Raw genomic sequence first — 17629 nt, 5'->3', positions numbered from 1 at the left:
GGTCATCTTTGGAATTCTTTGCGTCATGAGGTGAAGGGAGTTTATCTCAATAAAAAAAATTCTCGATTTCTGTTTCTTCTGCAATTTTCAGCAACTTTTCAAATATATTCAAAATTGCAATCTTTCTTCACTGAAAAATCCTTTCTTCACTTCTTTATTTTTTCCATCATGATGGAAATAAATTTTTAAAAAATTCATTTCTATCGCAAATTATGAAAATGGTATTTGTAGATTAGATGTAAGTATGGAAATATATTACTCTCTTTATTGAAACGTGAATTATCATTAAAAATTCTTTAATGTGAAAATTGAAGGAAAACAATTAAGTGTATGGCGCGGAGTCAATAGGTTAATATAATTAAGAAATTTGTTTAACAACTACAATAAACTTTTCATAGTTGACGTTTGAGGCTTATTTGTGAAGGTCTCTTGTCAACCTTGAGCCTTTTGATTATAAATTCTATTTAATGAAAACAGCGTTTATGATTTGCTTAAGAAAATAATAATGTTGAAGAATGATTTACAGTAAAATGTAAGTGAGAGTATTTGTGACAAGGTAACTTTCATAGTTGCATATATGAAGTGAGAGATGTCATAAGGAGTATAATTTGGTTTCAGAATACAAAGAACTTATTACATTTCATAATCGAGCCCTTATATTATGTATATATCCGTTTCTCATTCATTGTTTCAACGAAGCGGACACTAAATCTTACTTTCATTCCCTTTTTCACTGAAACCCATTTGAACCATTTTCGACTGAATTTTATTTTTTGCTTCTTTCTTCAATGCGTCATTTTCGACTGAATTTTATTTTTTGCTTCTTTCTTCAGTGCGTCATTTTTTACAGATCAGTTTCGAAACACAATTTGAAAAATGTTTTGGTATTATTAATTTATTTTCCAGTATTTTACAACAAATGGATAAGGATGCGATTACGGAAAAAGAAATTGAAGATAAAATATAAGAGAAGAAATTAATTTTAGGATTAACTGGAAAGAAAGTAAATGCCACTGACAGAAAATATTTTATATTGCATGAAATGAACCCTATGTAGGAAGTACTTTCTTCTTTATGAGCCATATATATAGGTATAATTCAGTGAAGTTATAAACTTATTTTTTTGTTATTAGCTTGCCTGAAATATATAATAATTGTTAGCGAGTATATTTTTATAATTAATTTTCCATATAGCGTTTATACACACGAGGATTATCGAGAGACAGGTTTTTTTTAAATGATGCAGCTTCAATGTAGAAATGTTAACATTTCTAGTTTGCCTTCTTGTAAATTGTAATGCAGTTTGCATCTCATCGTTTCTCGCTTTCTCTCAAGATTTTTATTCACGACAGTTCGATTTCACACTGTCCATGCTAAGAAATTTGTGTCATTTGTCGCGAATAATGGAAAGCATTTATTTTCTTACACTGCGTCCTCGAGTTTCTGATTCTCATTTTTATAAAAAAAAAAATTCTAAATCTGTCAAATTTTTTTCTAATTGGATTTTCTTTATTTTATAAAGGCTAATTAAGATCATCTCGAGTCACACGTTAATTAATTATAGAGAAATAAAAAGGAATATTGTCATTCAAAGGCAAGGATAGATTTCAAGATGATAAAATTTATATAAAATTTATTTCTATATGTCGCGTAACTTCATTAAAAAATACACGCCGTTTCGATTCCAGAGAGTATTCTTTTCATATGTATGTATATCTTAGATTCTTTTTAAAAAGGTGTTTGCTCATTATTTTATAACTACATTTCTAAATACAAATATACTTTTTATATTCCAAGCACTTACATTTCTAGAAAAACATACGTTTAATAATTGGCGTGTATTTATGCGTAAAAAAGAAACGCAACATTTGGATTTGTTATACAACGTATAATTAATGATATACTAACTTCAAATTTATATGAATGCCAACAAAAAAAGATTTTTCTTTTCAAAATTTTTTATATTGCATTTTTGAAAAAGATAATTACAGATTTTAACTTTTACCTTTCTAGTGCATATAATTATAATGAAAGTTTATTCAAGAAAATAAGATGATGCGACTAATTCGAATAAATCGATTAATGAGAAGCGAGAACAAATTTATTTAAAACGAATGACTTGAATACTTTCTCAATAAAGAAAATAACTGTTAGAAAAATTATCCTGCAACACTTTTCTTGTTAGTTCGTATTTTTATATGCAAACTTTTTATTTTAACCTCCGTACAGTTTTCTTCAAAGTATCAAATTGATATTAAAGTGGATCAAATTGATGCCAACAATTTGTATCAATTTATTTGATTTGATTAACATTTTTGTTATCAATTCGTTGCAGTTTAATTATTAAGTTAACAGTGTGTCCATATAGCTGTTAACTTCATAATATCAAATTGCAACGAATTGATACCATAAATGTGGATCAAATCAAAAATTTATTTAAATTTTTTATATTAATTTGATCCATACTTTAGTATCAATTTGATACTGTCAAGAAAACAGTGGCGACTCTAATTCTAACTATGCGACTCTATGGTTTAATTATTTTCTTCTTTCTTCAGTTGCGATGCAACAATTTTGATTCGCTTTTTATCTCAATTTTTTATCCTAATTATTTTCTTCTTTCTTCAGTTGACCGTTATCGACATGTCGATAACGGTCAACTGAAGAAAGAAGAAAATAATTTGATATCGAATATAGAAGAGCAGATAATAATAATAAAATAAAATAAGTAATAAGCGTTAATGGAACAATGCAAAAATTGCGAAAAGGAAGTAATGGATGTTACGTAAAAAATATAATTCATTGGCGGTCAATGGTGCAGTAGACGCATAGAACATGTTTTCTTCCTCGTTGAAAATACCATTCTTTAATAGAGTAAGACGTGCAGAAGTAACGAGCTATGAAGTGTAATCGTTCATGCTGCGCCTGCAGATAATCTCCGCGTCCTAGACATCCTTTTTCCGCTGTCGCAGTTGCGTTGTTTTTAATCTTGACCGCGATCACGGTACGCAGGTGACAATCAAACACACGTACATACGTACATGTCCAAGAAATATACAGTTCGACGAAATTGTGCAACGTCCAAAACTTTAATGAATTTCGTTTTACATCATCAATTCAATCGCGTAATATTTGTAAAAATCGTTCGATATGTTTCGCGCTCACTGAAGAAAGGTAATATAAGGAGTATATTAACCTTTTAAGGTTATTTTTTACCATAATTATAAAAATTTCTATTGAATTAATTACTTCTGTTTAATTAAAACAAAAATCAGTTTTTATTTATAATTGTCATTGTATAACAATTGAAGATATGTTTGATTCAAATATTTTGTTTTTTCAGTGAAGAAAGGTAAGCAAAAAATCTTAGATTATGTTTATAATTTTTGAAAGACTGAAACATAAATCTCACTTTCAATCCACTTTGGACTAAAACCGTTTGTACTAGAAACGTTTTTGACTGAATTTTAGCCCTGAGAATATGATTTTAAGTCCTTAATATTAAAACATTTTCATCTTTTCTACCAGATTCTCATAAAATAAATGTTCGCATAAGTTATTATCTTACTTTCCTTCTTTTTACCTTCAAAATATTCCACAAATTTTTAAATTGCACTTATTTAACAAAAAAATGTTTAATTTAAATATTGTAAATAACTTACAGAGAGGAGAGTTGCAGCCTGTATATCTGACCTCTATCCTGCGGGGATACACTCATATTTCTTCATCTTTTGGGCACAAAGAAGCAATCACTTGCGATTAAATGGAAATTTACAGCACGCCCGAATCATGCGGGAAAAGGACAACATTCTTATAATTATGACAAAATCGCGGTTTCAAAATTTACGACACTACCGATAATTTAATCGCACTTATAAACGTAACACTCACTTGTGGAAATTAGAATTTAGAATTGAGGATGGTTTTACTATTGATCATTATGGGTGTGTTATAATCAACAAGCTAAATTCTATAGTAGCATTATAGCGTATGACGTTAATTCTAGAGTGAATTCGATAAGAAGAAGCAATGTCGAAATTTACTTTATTCGACATCTGGTGAATTTGATGTAAACGTCAATATTTGTAATACGATGAAGATAAACCGAACACACGAATCTGTCATTTAAATACGTTTTACTATGTTTTTATAGTTTTTAAATTCTAAGCTTCTAAGTTACCTATATTTTTATTTTTATTACACAGGCACACAAAAAAATAAAAGTGGTCTGTTTATTGAACCAGACCTACATATCTTATAGTATTTTTGCCCGCTGAAAACGAATATGAAATCAGAATTCCTCTAACACCCTCTGTTTTTTTAAATCGAAAAAACTACCCTTAAATGTACAAATTCAAAGTTCAATGTATAATAAAAAATGTATAATATGTATAATAAAAGATAGTTTTTTTAAAACAGAACAATAAATTTATGTACTTCTCTTTCAACAACTCAGAAACAATGTCAGAATAAAAACATCACCATCTTTTTTTTAAATCGAAAAAACTACCCTTAAATATGCAAATCCAAACTTTAAAATAAAAAAAAAATGGATAATAGATTTTTTTTAACCAGAACAATAAATTTATATATATTTTTTTCAACAACTCAAAAACAAGGTCAGAATTAAATTATCACCCCTTGTTTTTGTTAAAATTTAAAAAAACTATCCTTAACAGGAAAAAAATTAGAAAATCGATTAAATTTTTAAAGGAAGAACACATTTCTGTATTTTTGTTTTAAAAACTCAAAATCAGCGTCAGAATTAAAACATCACCATCAGTTTTTGTTAAAATTTGAAAAACTACCCTTAATGTGGTGAAATTCAGATTTTTCATACAGAAATTAAAAAAAAATTTAATTCTGTCTCTATGCTTTCTATTTGTGAGAACAAAAATACAGAAACGTATGCTTCTGTCTAAAAAATGAATTTTTTTCATTTTTTTCTATAGTAAACTCTGAGTTTATCATTTTAAGGGTACTTTTTATATATAAAAAAATTAGAGGGCAATTGAAAAAATGAAAAGCAATTCTGATCCTTTCTTGAGCTGTTAAAATAAAAATACAGAAACGTATGCTTCCGTTTAGAAACTTAATCTTTTTCTATTGTTTACCTGTCAAGTCTGAGTTTATCCTCTTAAGGGTAGTTTCTTTAATTTAAACAAAAAATTAGGATGTTTTTGAGTTGTAAGAGAAGTACATAAATTTATTGTTCTGTTTTAAAAAACAATCTGTTATTACATTTTTTATTACTTATTAAAGTAAACTTTGAATTTGTACATTTAAGGGTAGATTTTTCGATTAAAAAAAACAGATGGTGATGGAGCAATTCTGACTTCATATTACTCTATTATTAGTAATTATTATTACTGTTACTATTATTATTGCTATTATTGCTTTTATGTACTATTTTTATTATTATTTGTGACGCACTCCGAAACCTTTGAAGAAAGGGAAGAAAGAAACCGTAGAAGCAAAAAATGTGAGGTTATGTTTGCAATTTTTTGAATGAAAATACACAAAAGGAATTTACCCTCCATATAAACCAATGATATTTAAGTCTTCATTACATCTTAAATAATTGATAAACACTGACTTTAGTTTGAAATTATAAACACAGAAAGTTGGAATTAAGGTAAAAAAGAAAGGCAAACATAACCTTAAAATTATTTGCTTCTCAGGGACCCTTCTTTGGAGCGTGTTACATTTTTTTATTATTATTATTATTATTATTATTATTGTTGTTGTTATTATTATTGTTATTATTATTATTTATTTTATTTTCCCACTTAATACTTAAAAATTTTTTCAGAATTAAAAGCAGTTTTACGCGCCTTTTTTATTAAAATAATTATTATAGAAATGAAACGTGCGGACATTGGAGCGAGACATATAATTTTACTCGGTGTATCAAGAAAATTGTCATTTACCAAAGATTTAGCAATGGAGAGAAATACACTACTGTCTTATTAATAATTAGGTAATTTTGTGATCCTCCTATTATTGCGCCATAACTTTTATAATAATATCAACACTTTTCGAAATATAACACCTATTATATTTAAATTATAAAAAGAAAACACAAAAAAGCAAAAAATTTGACTGAATAATTGTATATGTAAAAATCTCTTATTACATAATTGTATTATTTAGAACATAAATTATTGAACTGTTAAAAATAGAAATATATTAAAAATATAATATTACTGATAATGTGTGATAATGTGTGAATTGCGGCACATACTGAATAAATAATAAGAATAAATATAATTATAATCATATAAATTTATATACGCAGTTTAAAATATAGTTAATTTTATTGATTCGACAATTTTAAAATTTTTCGAAAACGTTCTTTTAATAATAAGTATATTATTTGTATATAAGTATAAATAAAATTCTTGTTATTTAATATATTATTGACTTTCCGCAAGAAACTTTACGAAACTTTCGTTTCGTGACTGCAAAGCCTACGAAATACAACTTTTTTCCTATTTCATTTCGTGGCGGATATGAAATTATAAACTCTCCACTTGTATTAATTTTATTTTAAATATATGCGATTTTTAAATTTGTCTGGTGCATATTTTTTGCAAATCAATGCCAATAAAATTGACATTTCGACAGATGTCACTTGATCAGTACGGTCGATACCTTTTTTTTCACTGTTCAATTTTAATATTTATATTTTTAAAATAAAAAAATTTTTTAATTATTTATATTTTGAAGACATTCGATTATTTATTTATTATTTATTTCGATTATTGACGAAACCAATAAATATTAACTTATTTATTATTATTGTTATTTATTTATTTATTTTTAGTGATTTTAATATTATTACTTTTTATTATTTTTATTATTAATTATATTCGTATTGCCTTTTTTAATTTAGGGTATTTTTGTAAAAGTTTAAATAAAATTATTGTTTATTATATTGAAGTTGTAATTTTATATTTCATTACTTGTATATCACACTTGCGTGCGAAATGGTTATTAACGTAGTTTATAAAAAACAAAGCAAAAAACAATGTTTACAACTGACTGAATACGAGTCCATATAAAATTTTCGTATTATTTGCACTTCGGAATAATTTTGTTCTAAAGAAAAACACGCTTTTACAAGAAAAAATATTCTTTTTTCAATTATTTTGTTTAACAAATAAAATTTAAAAAATCTGCCGTTTGGGGACTTTTGTTTCGATATGAAATTACATTTTCAAGTTATTTTCTGCTGATAAAGTAGGAATCTGTATATTTCCAGAGGGAGCTAGTTTATGGGGAATACAATAAAGCAGATAGTAGTAAAGCAAAAGGTAAAATGATTCTAGAAAATAAATTGGAAAAATATGTTTTATAATAGAAAAAGTTAGTTTGTACCTGGTTTGTACTTTATACCGATTTTTGTTTAGTGTCTTTTTTCAATGTATTACGAGAAAAAATAAAAATTGAAAATTATTAATTTCAAATTTCGCGCTTAATTTCGGCTACTGCAGTGCCGCCAACGATAAACTTGACAACTAAATGCTGCGCAGACGCATAACGCATATGCGCTTCTTTCCATGTTCCTGGAGTTCCTCGCGAGCGGTGATACCGAGCGCATCGTGTGTTACATTCGTAATGAAAGTTTACGCTATTTGTGCATATTGCCGTCTTTTGTGAATCGTGATTTTCCTACCGAAGCGTAGTCGAATTTATGTAGTGTAGTGTGGAGAAAGCTTTCAGGTTTTCGTGCTGCTTAGCACGACCAAGTCAGCGTTTCTCTACCGCGCGGACCGCGTGTCAACCGACCGGCCATTTTGAATTCGAGTAGTTTCCATTAAAGCTCTGTCTTGGCATAAAAGTATATTAACCGGAGGGTTTTCCTCCGGTTCTTCAAACATGATGGACGGCTTTGGGGATGACTATGGTCCTCCCCTCTCCCCTCAAACCCAAATGGATGTCGAAAACGCCGCGAACAGTTTAGTTCTTTTAAAGGGTTTAAACGAAAATCGCGACGATTTATCGAATCTCACCGCGAAAAAACACTGCAACAATGATTCGCATATTATTAAACCATCTCAAACTCACGACTCTGACGCATCTAAGGAAAATCCTTCACCAACTCAGCGCACAAAACAAACAAACTCAGACACATCCGACAAAACTAACACAAACACTAATCAGACACCCAGCTATGATAATTCTCTAAAAAGCAACTGTGCAATTTTTATCCAACGAGATCCCAAATCAGCTGATTTTAAAAAGGACCTCGGCCCTATGTCCGTCGGTCGTATCCTTCATCCGTTATTCCCAAACAAAATCGTCGAAATTAATCAAAGTGGACGGGGTAAAGTTAGAGTTACCGTAAAATCGGGTCAAGTGGCGAATCAACTGCTCAATCACCCCCAGCTGTCATCTCACGGTCTGATAGGCATTATCCCTACAAGTTTCGTTTCTTGTCAGGGAATTATGAACGATGTCGACACGGATATCACAGTTGAGGAAATTATTGAGTATGGTGAGGTTATGGGCCCACACGTAAATAAAATCAAAATTATCCAAGCGCGGCGTTTTAATCGCAAAGTTTACGACGAAAAAACCAAGGAGTTTAAGTTCGTTCCGTCGAAAACCGTCCTACTGACCTTTCAGGGTACGGTCCTTCCTCAAAGAGTAGCGGTCTACAAAGGGTCAAGTCCCATTCGTCCTTACTTTCCGAACCCTCGTATATGTATGAAATGCTTTAGGTTTGGTCACATCGCCAAACACTGTCGCTCTCAACCACGATGCAAGTCCTGCGGGGAAAACACCACCCATGACACAGCCAACCCTTGTCCAAACACTTCAAAGACACCAAAATGTGTAAACTGCTCTGGTCCTCATCTGGCTACATCCAAGGATTGTCCGGAATTCACCTTTCAAAAGGAAATCCGTACTTACGCTACCATACACAGACTCTCCTTCATTGAAGCAAAAGCTATCCTTCGACCTAGAAACACAGGTGCAACCCCGAACTCTTTCAACTTCTCAAATTTTCCACAGCTTGGAGAAATCCCAGCTCCTTCTTCGACAAATCAAAACTCTTCTCAACTTTTTTCAGACATCACAAATCTCTCATCTCAAAAACGGAGAAGTCCCATGATTGGACCTGCCACCCAAAAAATTGGCACGCCCCAGTCACGGAAAAGAACTAACTCCTTCTACGCAACACAATGGAACAATGGTAGAGACGGTAGCGATCTTCCTAATGGTTTTGCCCTCTCTGCTTCTCGTTCCATGTCTAATCCTTCAACATCTAACACTATTGATCAAACTTCCAACCATGAATCCTTCCCTTCATTCCTAATCTCCATGATCAAAGATCATGTCACACAACTTTCATCCAGTTCTTCACCAGAAAAAACAAAACACAACGAAAGTCTACTTAATACTATTATAGAAAGCATTCTCTTATTGTTCAACTCCGTAAACAACAACATTAATGGATCAATTGTCTAAAATAAATATCCTGCAATGGAATTGCCGAGGTGTCTCTAAAAAGGCACCCGAAATTCAAAGTCTCTCTAATAAATTCGACGTCCTCCTTCTTTCCGAAACCTTTTTAAAACCCGATAAAAACCATAATTTAAAAATTTTAAAACAATTTAATATTATTAGAAGCGACAGAATAGTAAATAAGGGTGGTGGTCTCATTATCGCCATTCGCAAAAGCTTGATATTTTCAAAAATTTCAACAATTTTTACTCAGGAAGACGAACTTGAAACACTCGCTGTCTCAATTGACTCTTCTTTGGGTGAATTATTAATAGTTTCTGTTTATAGAGTCCCTGGTAGACAAACCCCCCTTAATTATTGGAAACGCTTCTTTAATTCAATCAAAAATTCTGGATTCAACTCCGTTTTTATCGGAGGAGATTTTAATTGTCATAGCACTCTTTGGGGAGGCTCTTATGTCTGTCCCAATGCGCGTAACTTATGTGAAGAACTGGATGAGATGGACCTCATCCTCTTAAATGATGGCTCACCTACCATGGTAGGTCGGCCACCTAATCCCGGTTCTGCATTGGATCTTACTCTCGTCTCTTCAAACCTTTTCACATCCTCATCTTGGAATGTCCTTGACGATCCGCTGGGTAGTGATCATCTTCCTATTCTTTCGTCATTGGGCATTTCAATACCAATGGCATCTTTTTCCTCTCACAAATATAATTTAAGAAATATAAATTGGACCCTATTCTCCACCACACTGCGTTCATCCGTGGAGTCAAATTCTGATATTTTATACACTGATAATCCTATCTCTGATTATAATAATTTTGTAGAACTCGTTGACTTGTCAATTAAAACAGCATGTCCTCAACGGAAAAACGCTCCCGCGAATAAGAATGCTACCTCTTCCAGAAAACCTTTTGTTCCTGCACCTTGGTGGGACAATAAATGCGATGAAGCCATTAATAATAGAAAAGTAGCTTTTAAAAATTATAAAAAGTTAGCTAATTACTCAAATTTTCTTAATTATAAAAAAGCGGAAGCCATAGCTAAGCGCACGCTTAGTGAGGCTAGACGTCAATCATTTAAAAACTTCTGCGATTCCCTGGACAGACATACTCCTTTAACAAAAATATGGGCCATAATAAAATCTTTTAAAAACCGATTTACTCAACCTGCAACAGCTTCATGCTCAGCAGATAGAGAAACGATAGATAAACTCCACTCCCTTGTGGATGAACTCTATCCCCCTACGGTATTCCACGACAATTTTCCCAATAATTTCGATAATAACCCATTTCTAGAATCAGCCTTTTCTTTATCAGAACTATTAATAGTAATTAAATCTTGTAAAACTAAATCCTCCCCAGGCCTTGACAAAATTGATTTTAATATTATTCAACATTTTCCAGAAGAGTCCCTATCACCCCTCTTATCAATCTTTAATAGAATAATTTCCAGCGGAACTTTTCCTCCTTCTTGGAACAATTTTCTTATCTTTTTCCTTCCAAAATCCTCATCTTCACCTGGTAAATTTCGACCTATTTCTTTGGCCTCTTGTCTCTTTAAAGTCGCAGAAAAACTTATTTATAATAGACTCACTTGGCTTATAGAACGCGATAAAATCCTTAGTCCTTACCAATTCGGTTTTCGGAAGGGCAAATCTTGTACGGATAATCTTGCCTTAATCTCGACAGAAATTTGGTCAGGCTTAGCTCAACGCGAATTTGTCGGTGCTCTCTTTTTAGACATAAAGGGTGCTTTCCCTAGCGTAGTTCCAAATATTTTAGTAAATGATCTTAAATCAATTGGCATTCCGGAATCAATATCTCGCTTTATATACAATTCAATAAAATGTAAAAACATATATGTCAAGATTAATGGCGTGGTTATTGGTCCAAGAACTAGCACTGTTGGCCTTCCACAAGGTAGCATTCTTAGTCCAATTAATTTCGCAATATACACTAGGAATCTGAATACTATTATTCCCGCGGATTGTGAAATTTACGAGTTTGCTGATGACTTATCAGTTTCATGTCGTTCCCCAAATTTAAATCAAGTAATTAACTCCCTTCAAAATAGCCTTAACTCCCTTTCGGATCACTTGTCTGAGAGAGGTCTGGAAGTTTGTCCAGTCAAAACCAAATTTGTTATCTTTAGTAATAAAAAACTTGATCTAAATGATCCAACCCTTACATTATCTTTAAATAATCATATTATTAAACCATGTCCTTCAGTTAAATATCTCGGCATACACTTTCATCAATCTTCCTCCTCTGATACTCATTTTAACTATTTGTGTGATAAAAGTAGAAAGATTTTAAATGTACTAAAGGTGCTTCGAGGTACTTGGTGGGGAGCAGATCCTCAACTTTTACTTCGCATTTTTGACTCACTAATTAGAAGCCCTATTGATTATGGTTCACAAGGCTCTAACTTTAAGTCTCATAAAAATTTTTCGCGTTTAGAAAAGATTCGTAACCAAGCTCTGCGACTAGCCATAGGCTACAGACAGAGCACCCCAATTAACGTAATGCTTGCAGAATGTTGTGAACCCCCTTTAAGAAGTAGATTTAATTACCTTGCTAAAACATATCTCTACAGAGTTTATTCAAATTCCACTCATCCTCTTCCAGCTAAGCTTGCAGAACTCTCTCGACTCACTATTGATTCTAATACCAAATTTAATTTTCCTCTTTTAATTGCCTTCGAAAAATCGAAAACCTACAGCGAATTAATCAGAAGCAAGGACCTTGACCCTTACTTCGAATTCCTCTTTGAGGATCATTTATTTACTCCCCAAATTATTCTTAATTGGGGCAAATCACTTCAAAACTCTCCTAAACCTTCAATATTATTTAAGGATCTATCCAACATTAACTTTCCAAATCACACTTTCTTTTTTACTGACGGTTCCAAATCAGAAAAGGAACACTTGGCTGGATGCGCCTTTGTTTGTCCTTCTTTAAATTTAACCTCTAAATTCAAAATTTCAAAACATGCTTCAATTTTTTCTCTTGAAGCCTTTGCAATTTTATTTACTTTAGATTACATTATAAATTCTAATCTTTCTAATACGGTCATTTTCTCAGATTCTCTTAGTGTTCTTAAAAACCTAGCTTCTAAAAACATCTACAAAATTAAATCTTATATAATTTTTGCTATCAGAAACCGCTTAAAAATCCTTTCTAATTTAAATCGTCCATCTACCCTCGTTTGGATCCCTGGTCACTCAGGTATTGATGGAAACGAGGAAGTGGACAGGGCGGCGAAAGACGCATCCACCAATCCTCAACAACTAAACATACCTCTATCTTATTCTGACTTCTTTTGTCTTGCTCGAAAACAGCTATCTGATAGCTGCAACTCATACTTTCTGGATGTAGGCAAAAATAAAGGTGCTAAATACACACAATGTTTTTACCAACCCAGAAGAAAACCATGGTTTGCGAACTTCGTGGCTCGCAGACTCTGGATCACTTCTATATGTCGTGCAAGAAGTAATCACTATAACCTTGGTGCTAGTCTCGCTAGAAAAAATTACATTCAGTCTGGCGATTGCCCACACTGTCCAAATATTGATGAAGATCTCGATCACATTCTTTGGTCTTGTCCCAGATTCGACACATTTCGTCCAGACTTAATTAAAGCCCTTTCAAGAGCTTTAAAGTGTCCCCCTCCATTTTGCAGTGTACAATTTCTCTCTAACCCTAACCCAAGAGTCGTCTCTCATGTTTTTAGATTCTTAAAACGCGCTAATATTAAAATATAATTATTTACTTTCTTCCTTTAATCTCATGCTTTTATATTTTATAATTTAAACATAATTATCTACTCGAATTACATTGGTTCACGGGAACGTAGACGGAGTGCTATTATTTGCTCTCCGACTGTGTTGCCGTGCACACCGTGGTCGGTCGGCGTTCGCGCCGCCAAACTTTACTCTGTTCACAGGCTTAAGCCGTATTCACTAGTCACCAGGTCATGGCCGTATATACGCAGCGTAACGCAAGTATAAGTGCCAACGCTGAACATTGAAATTGAAATTGAATTTCCATGTTCCTTCCTGGTCATTTTTTTGTCTGCGTTTGGTCAGGTTCGTCAGGTTTGGTTTTTGTTGGTCTCTGTCAGGCATCTTATCCTGGACAGTGGTGGGCACCGTTAATTATTTTAACCGCTCTGACATTTAAAGAAAATATTTGCAACGGTAGTAGAGTGTGGAAATCTATTTTTTTCCCCTTTTAAAGATTACGGCAGCAGAGAGAACATTTTTTCCCCTCACCTGTTACTCTCGAAGATTAGAGAAAGAATATATAAATTTTATAGGACGGTTCGTGACTAGATATTCTTTTCATACATAGTTGAATTAACGTAAATGAATTACATATAGTTTTCAGAAAATCTTCGATATTATTTAGGTCGACGAGTAGAATAGTTTTAACATTAATAAAGATTTCTCAATTTTGAAAGCGCGAAAGTTTTTTATTATTATTTTTGACCAAAAAGAAAGTTGAAAATAATGCCTGCATCTAATTCAATCAACATTGCAGTTATTTGTTCAAGTAATATGAACAGAAGTATGGAAGCGCATGCTTTTCTCAGGTAATTATAAAATAGAAATTTCGAACTTATTTAAACTTGGTGAATTTAATAATACTAAACTTATTCCATTGAAATAGTTTTAATAATAGTGTTTTTTAATAATTGAAATAATATTTCTTTTAATACATATAAATTTCTTGTTTAGTAAAAAAGGTTTCAACGTTCAATCTTTTGGAACTGGAGATAAAGTCAAACTTCCAGGGAATGCTCCGGATCGTCCAAATGTTTACGATTTTGGAACTTCTTACGAAGAAATTTACAATGACTTACTCACGAAAGACAAGCAATAGTATCCTATTTGACTGAAGACTAAAAAAAACCTACATTTATCGCCAAATTCCTTCTTTCTGTTCCCATTCTTTTCATTGATCTCTTTCTCTCTTTTCCTCCTTTTTTTCTTATTCGCTTCATTGATCTCTCTCGTTATCCTTTTCCTCCCAATATTTTGACTAAAAGTTTAAATCAAAATCTAGAGAATTTCTATGTTCTTTTTTTCCTTTTTTTATTTTCAACTTTTTTTCGTAAAAATTAATTTATTAATGAAAATGAAAATTACACCTTTCTCGCATGATATTGTTTTATTTAAAGGGAGGGTAAACCTATATTTTCAACTGTATGAAGAAAATATTTTAAATATTTAATAGAATTATTTTATAGTAATTTTTTGAGAGGAATTCAATGGTCGTAAAAAAATTGGTCAGAAAATATTTTGACCTTTTTTGAATTTTCAAAAAATTATTAAAAATTTATTTGATAAAACATTTTTTTTTAAAAAGTTTATGTTCTAAAATTAGTTAGAAAAAAACAAATGAGTTTTCGTATAATAAAATTTAATAATAATCATATTTTTTAAATTCTTAACCTAAAAAATATTTTTTTTAAATGCTAAAACTTTTGTAAATATTAATTTTTTCATTCAGCAATTTTTTTATGGATACAAAAATATATTTTCTACAAAATTACGTATGGATTTCAAAATCTATCAATTTTTATAAAAAATAAAAATTCAAAAAGGGTCAAAATATTTTCTGACCAATTTTTTTATGATCATTGAATTCCTCTCAAAAAATTACTATGAAAATAATTTTATTAAATATTTAAAATATTTTCTTCATATAGTTGAAAATAAAGGTTTACCCTCCCCTTAAGAAAACAAATTAATATCAGCTTATAAATATTTTCGAAAATATTCTAATTATGACAAGTTTCTAGTCGTCTTTCTAAAGAGTAAATTAATATTTTTTTGATTATATTTTGTTTCGTAGATTTTTTTTAACAAACTAAATTTAATTTTTTAACTACCTTAATTTAATAATAGAGTCTAAAATATTATTGATTATAAAATCTTTCTAAAAAGTAAACTAATAATTTTTATTTATTATATTTTGTTTCGTCCACATTTTTTTAATAAAATTTATCTTAATTTAATTATAAATATAATTAGGTATTAAATTATTTTAATATCTGAATTGAATATTTTGCTAAAATTATTCTAAAATTTTCATTTCGTTTAAATTTGAAATTTTGTCTTCAATATTTTAAGTAGGAATTTTTTAGGACCTACGATCTTTAAAAAATTTTAATCAGGAAGTAGATATAAAAACAGGTTTTATGAATTAAATTATAAATTCTTGTTGGTACACTGAGTTTGCTTGTTCCTTTTTTTCTGATAAATTAAATTAAAATTCGTAAAATGCAAAATTTTTGAAAAATATATTTCTGCCATTTTTGTGTATTTTGTTGTATTTTACAAAAAAATAAATCAAATCTATTTGACAGATTTTTTTCCAATTTTTTTTTTCGTTTTTTTCAATTCTTTTTTTTAACAGAATTAAATTTCAAGTAAATTGTAAGAGGCAAAGAAACATAATCAAATTTTCTGTTTTTAGTATTTTTTATGTAGAAATACAGCTGTTTATCTATAGTAATAATATTTCAAAGTTACAGTATTTTATTTTAGTATTTTATTGTTTTTACTTAAAAAAAACTTTTATTAAATATTAAAATATATAATATTTTTTTTATTTTAAAAAAATTTGTTAAACATTCTAGCACTTTATTATCAAAGTTTTCTAAGAGAAAAATTCGTTTTTTTACAATAGAACACAATTAAATTTCGAGAATAATAAATTTTATTAATTTCTTATTTTTTCATTATTACAACCAATAAAATATACATTTTAATACATTTCTTTTTTTTAAACATTTTTTTTACATTTTTAAAAAAATTTTAATTATTAATATTAATAATTAGTAATTAATATTAATGTTTTATTTTTGTAATATTTTCAATCAGTCGGTTAAGTATAATTTATTGGAGATTGTGGTTATATGTTAACAAATATCAAAAACGAAAATATTGTTTTTATTAATTGGTAGTTAATTTAAAGTACTTACGTATTTTAGATAAATTTCTTATCTACAAGTTTTTAAAGGAAGTTGAAATGGTATTTCAATAGTCAAAATTAAAATTACAAAATAATAAATAATATTACAATTAAAAAAATTAACGATAAAAAAACTGTATAAATTAATAAATCTTTTGAATATTTTTTGGGGAAAATTAAATTTTTTTTTTAGTTTTTGTAAATCAGAAAATTTTAAATTATATTTTCTAAATGCATATTCTAGATGCAAAAATTAATTTACAATTTCCAAAAATATATATGTTAAATTTCCATGTTTCTATATTTTTATGCTCTCAGGAAAATTTTTTTTCGAAAATCCTTAACAAATTAAAAAAATAGTTATACACAAAATGGTCTGCTGCACATGCTAGATAGAAATCGTCGGATAAAACCAAGACCAGAGAGGTTTCAAGCTTCCAAAGATAAATTCGATATTCTTATAACCTGCGAGGAAAGAGTTTACGATCAAGTTATTGAGTGCATGGAATCAAGAACGCCCGAAGATAATCAACCAGTTCACTTGATTAATATTGATATTCAGGATAATCATGAGGAAGCCACCGTGGGATCTTTTCTCATCTGTGAACTCGTTACTGTGGTATTGTATTCAAATTTCCTAAATTTTACTTTGTCTATCTAAATTATTTAATTAATTAATAATTAATTTTCTCTATTCCAGTTGGCGAGCAGTGACGACTTGGACAATGATATAGATGAATTTCTTCATGAATTCGAATCGAAATTCGCGCGAAAAATATTGCACACCGTACTTTTTTATTAAAAATTTAGTCTTGAAATTGAATTTCGTTTTTTTATTCTAGAGCAAAAGAGTTGCTCGATTTTTAATCATGGAAAATAATACTTCAAAATTACAGTTTAGTCTGTGCTTCCTAATTAAGTATATAATTATATAAAAATAAGTCAACGACTGGAATACATTTTTCTTTCTCACTCATCTCTTTATATTATTATATTTATAATTTTTAAATTTAGATAAAATGGATAAAATTAACAATATAATTTTCTTAGGAAAATCATTATTATTGGAATTTTAATTTTAATTAATAAAATTCGAATTTTAATATTCAAATTTTGTATAGAAATAGTGAAATAATTGAGAGATGAGTAGGAGATTTTTGTTTAAAACTATA

At 29.8% G+C, this 17629-nt stretch overlaps 3 protein-coding genes across 3 annotated transcripts in view; 2 read left to right on the top strand and 1 right to left on the bottom strand.

Moving 5' to 3' along the window:
• The window catches only part of LOC122511359, a 65809-nt gene extending 61478 nt beyond the window's left edge, over positions 1–4331 (bottom strand). The window contains exon 1 of the mRNA XM_043626541.1: positions 3663–4331. The gene's annotated coding sequence lies outside the window, so the exon portion shown is untranslated. The remainder of the gene's footprint in view (positions 1–3662) is intronic.
• Positions 4332–7583: 3252 nt separating this feature from the next.
• On the top strand, positions 7584–9483 carry LOC122511156. The gene has a single exon (XM_043626223.1). It carries the CDS (start codon positions 7882–7884, stop codon positions 9475–9477), a length of 1596 nt encoding a protein of 531 aa, XP_043482158.1. The 5' UTR covers positions 7584–7881; the 3' UTR covers positions 9478–9483.
• A 4006-nt stretch (positions 9484–13489) lies between these two features.
• On the top strand, positions 13490–17280 carry LOC122511157 (RNA polymerase II subunit A C-terminal domain phosphatase SSU72). The gene is made up of 4 exons (XM_043626224.1): positions 13490–14070; positions 14216–14359; positions 16818–17076; positions 17158–17280. The coding sequence occupies exons 1-4, from the start codon at positions 13988–13990 to the stop codon at positions 17257–17259; spliced, it is 588 nt and encodes a 195-aa protein (XP_043482159.1). The 5' UTR covers positions 13490–13987; the 3' UTR covers positions 17260–17280.
• Positions 17281–17629: the final 349 nt, after the last annotated feature.

The sequence above is a fragment of the Leptopilina heterotoma genome, unplaced genomic scaffold (genome assembly GCF_015476425.1).
Source record: "Leptopilina heterotoma isolate Lh14 unplaced genomic scaffold, ASM1547642v1 Lhet_81, whole genome shotgun sequence".
In the NCBI taxonomy this organism is placed as follows: Eukaryota; Metazoa; Arthropoda; class Insecta; order Hymenoptera; family Figitidae; genus Leptopilina; species Leptopilina heterotoma.
The sequence above is the reverse complement of the archived record's forward strand: the minus strand, read 5'-3'. Positions and strand labels throughout refer to the sequence as shown.

What these genes read in the sequence shown, in the direction of transcription:
- LOC122511156 (XM_043626223.1), top strand. Translation starts at nt 7,882, where the DNA reads ATGATGGACGGCTTTGGGGATGACTATGGTCCTCCCCTCTCCCCTCAA.
- LOC122511157 (XM_043626224.1), top strand. Translation starts at nt 13,988, where the DNA reads ATGCCTGCATCTAATTCAATCAACATTGCAGTTATTTGTTCAAGTAAT. An exon ending in GAAGCGCATGCTTTTCTCAG is followed by an intron (nt 14,071 to 14,215) that starts GTAATTATAAAA and finishes TTTCTTGTTTAG; the next exon opens with TAAAAAAGGTTTCAACGTTC. An exon ending in TCTGTGAACTCGTTACTGTG is followed by an intron (nt 17,077 to 17,157) that starts GTATTGTATTCA and finishes TCTCTATTCCAG; the next exon opens with TTGGCGAGCAGTGACGACTT.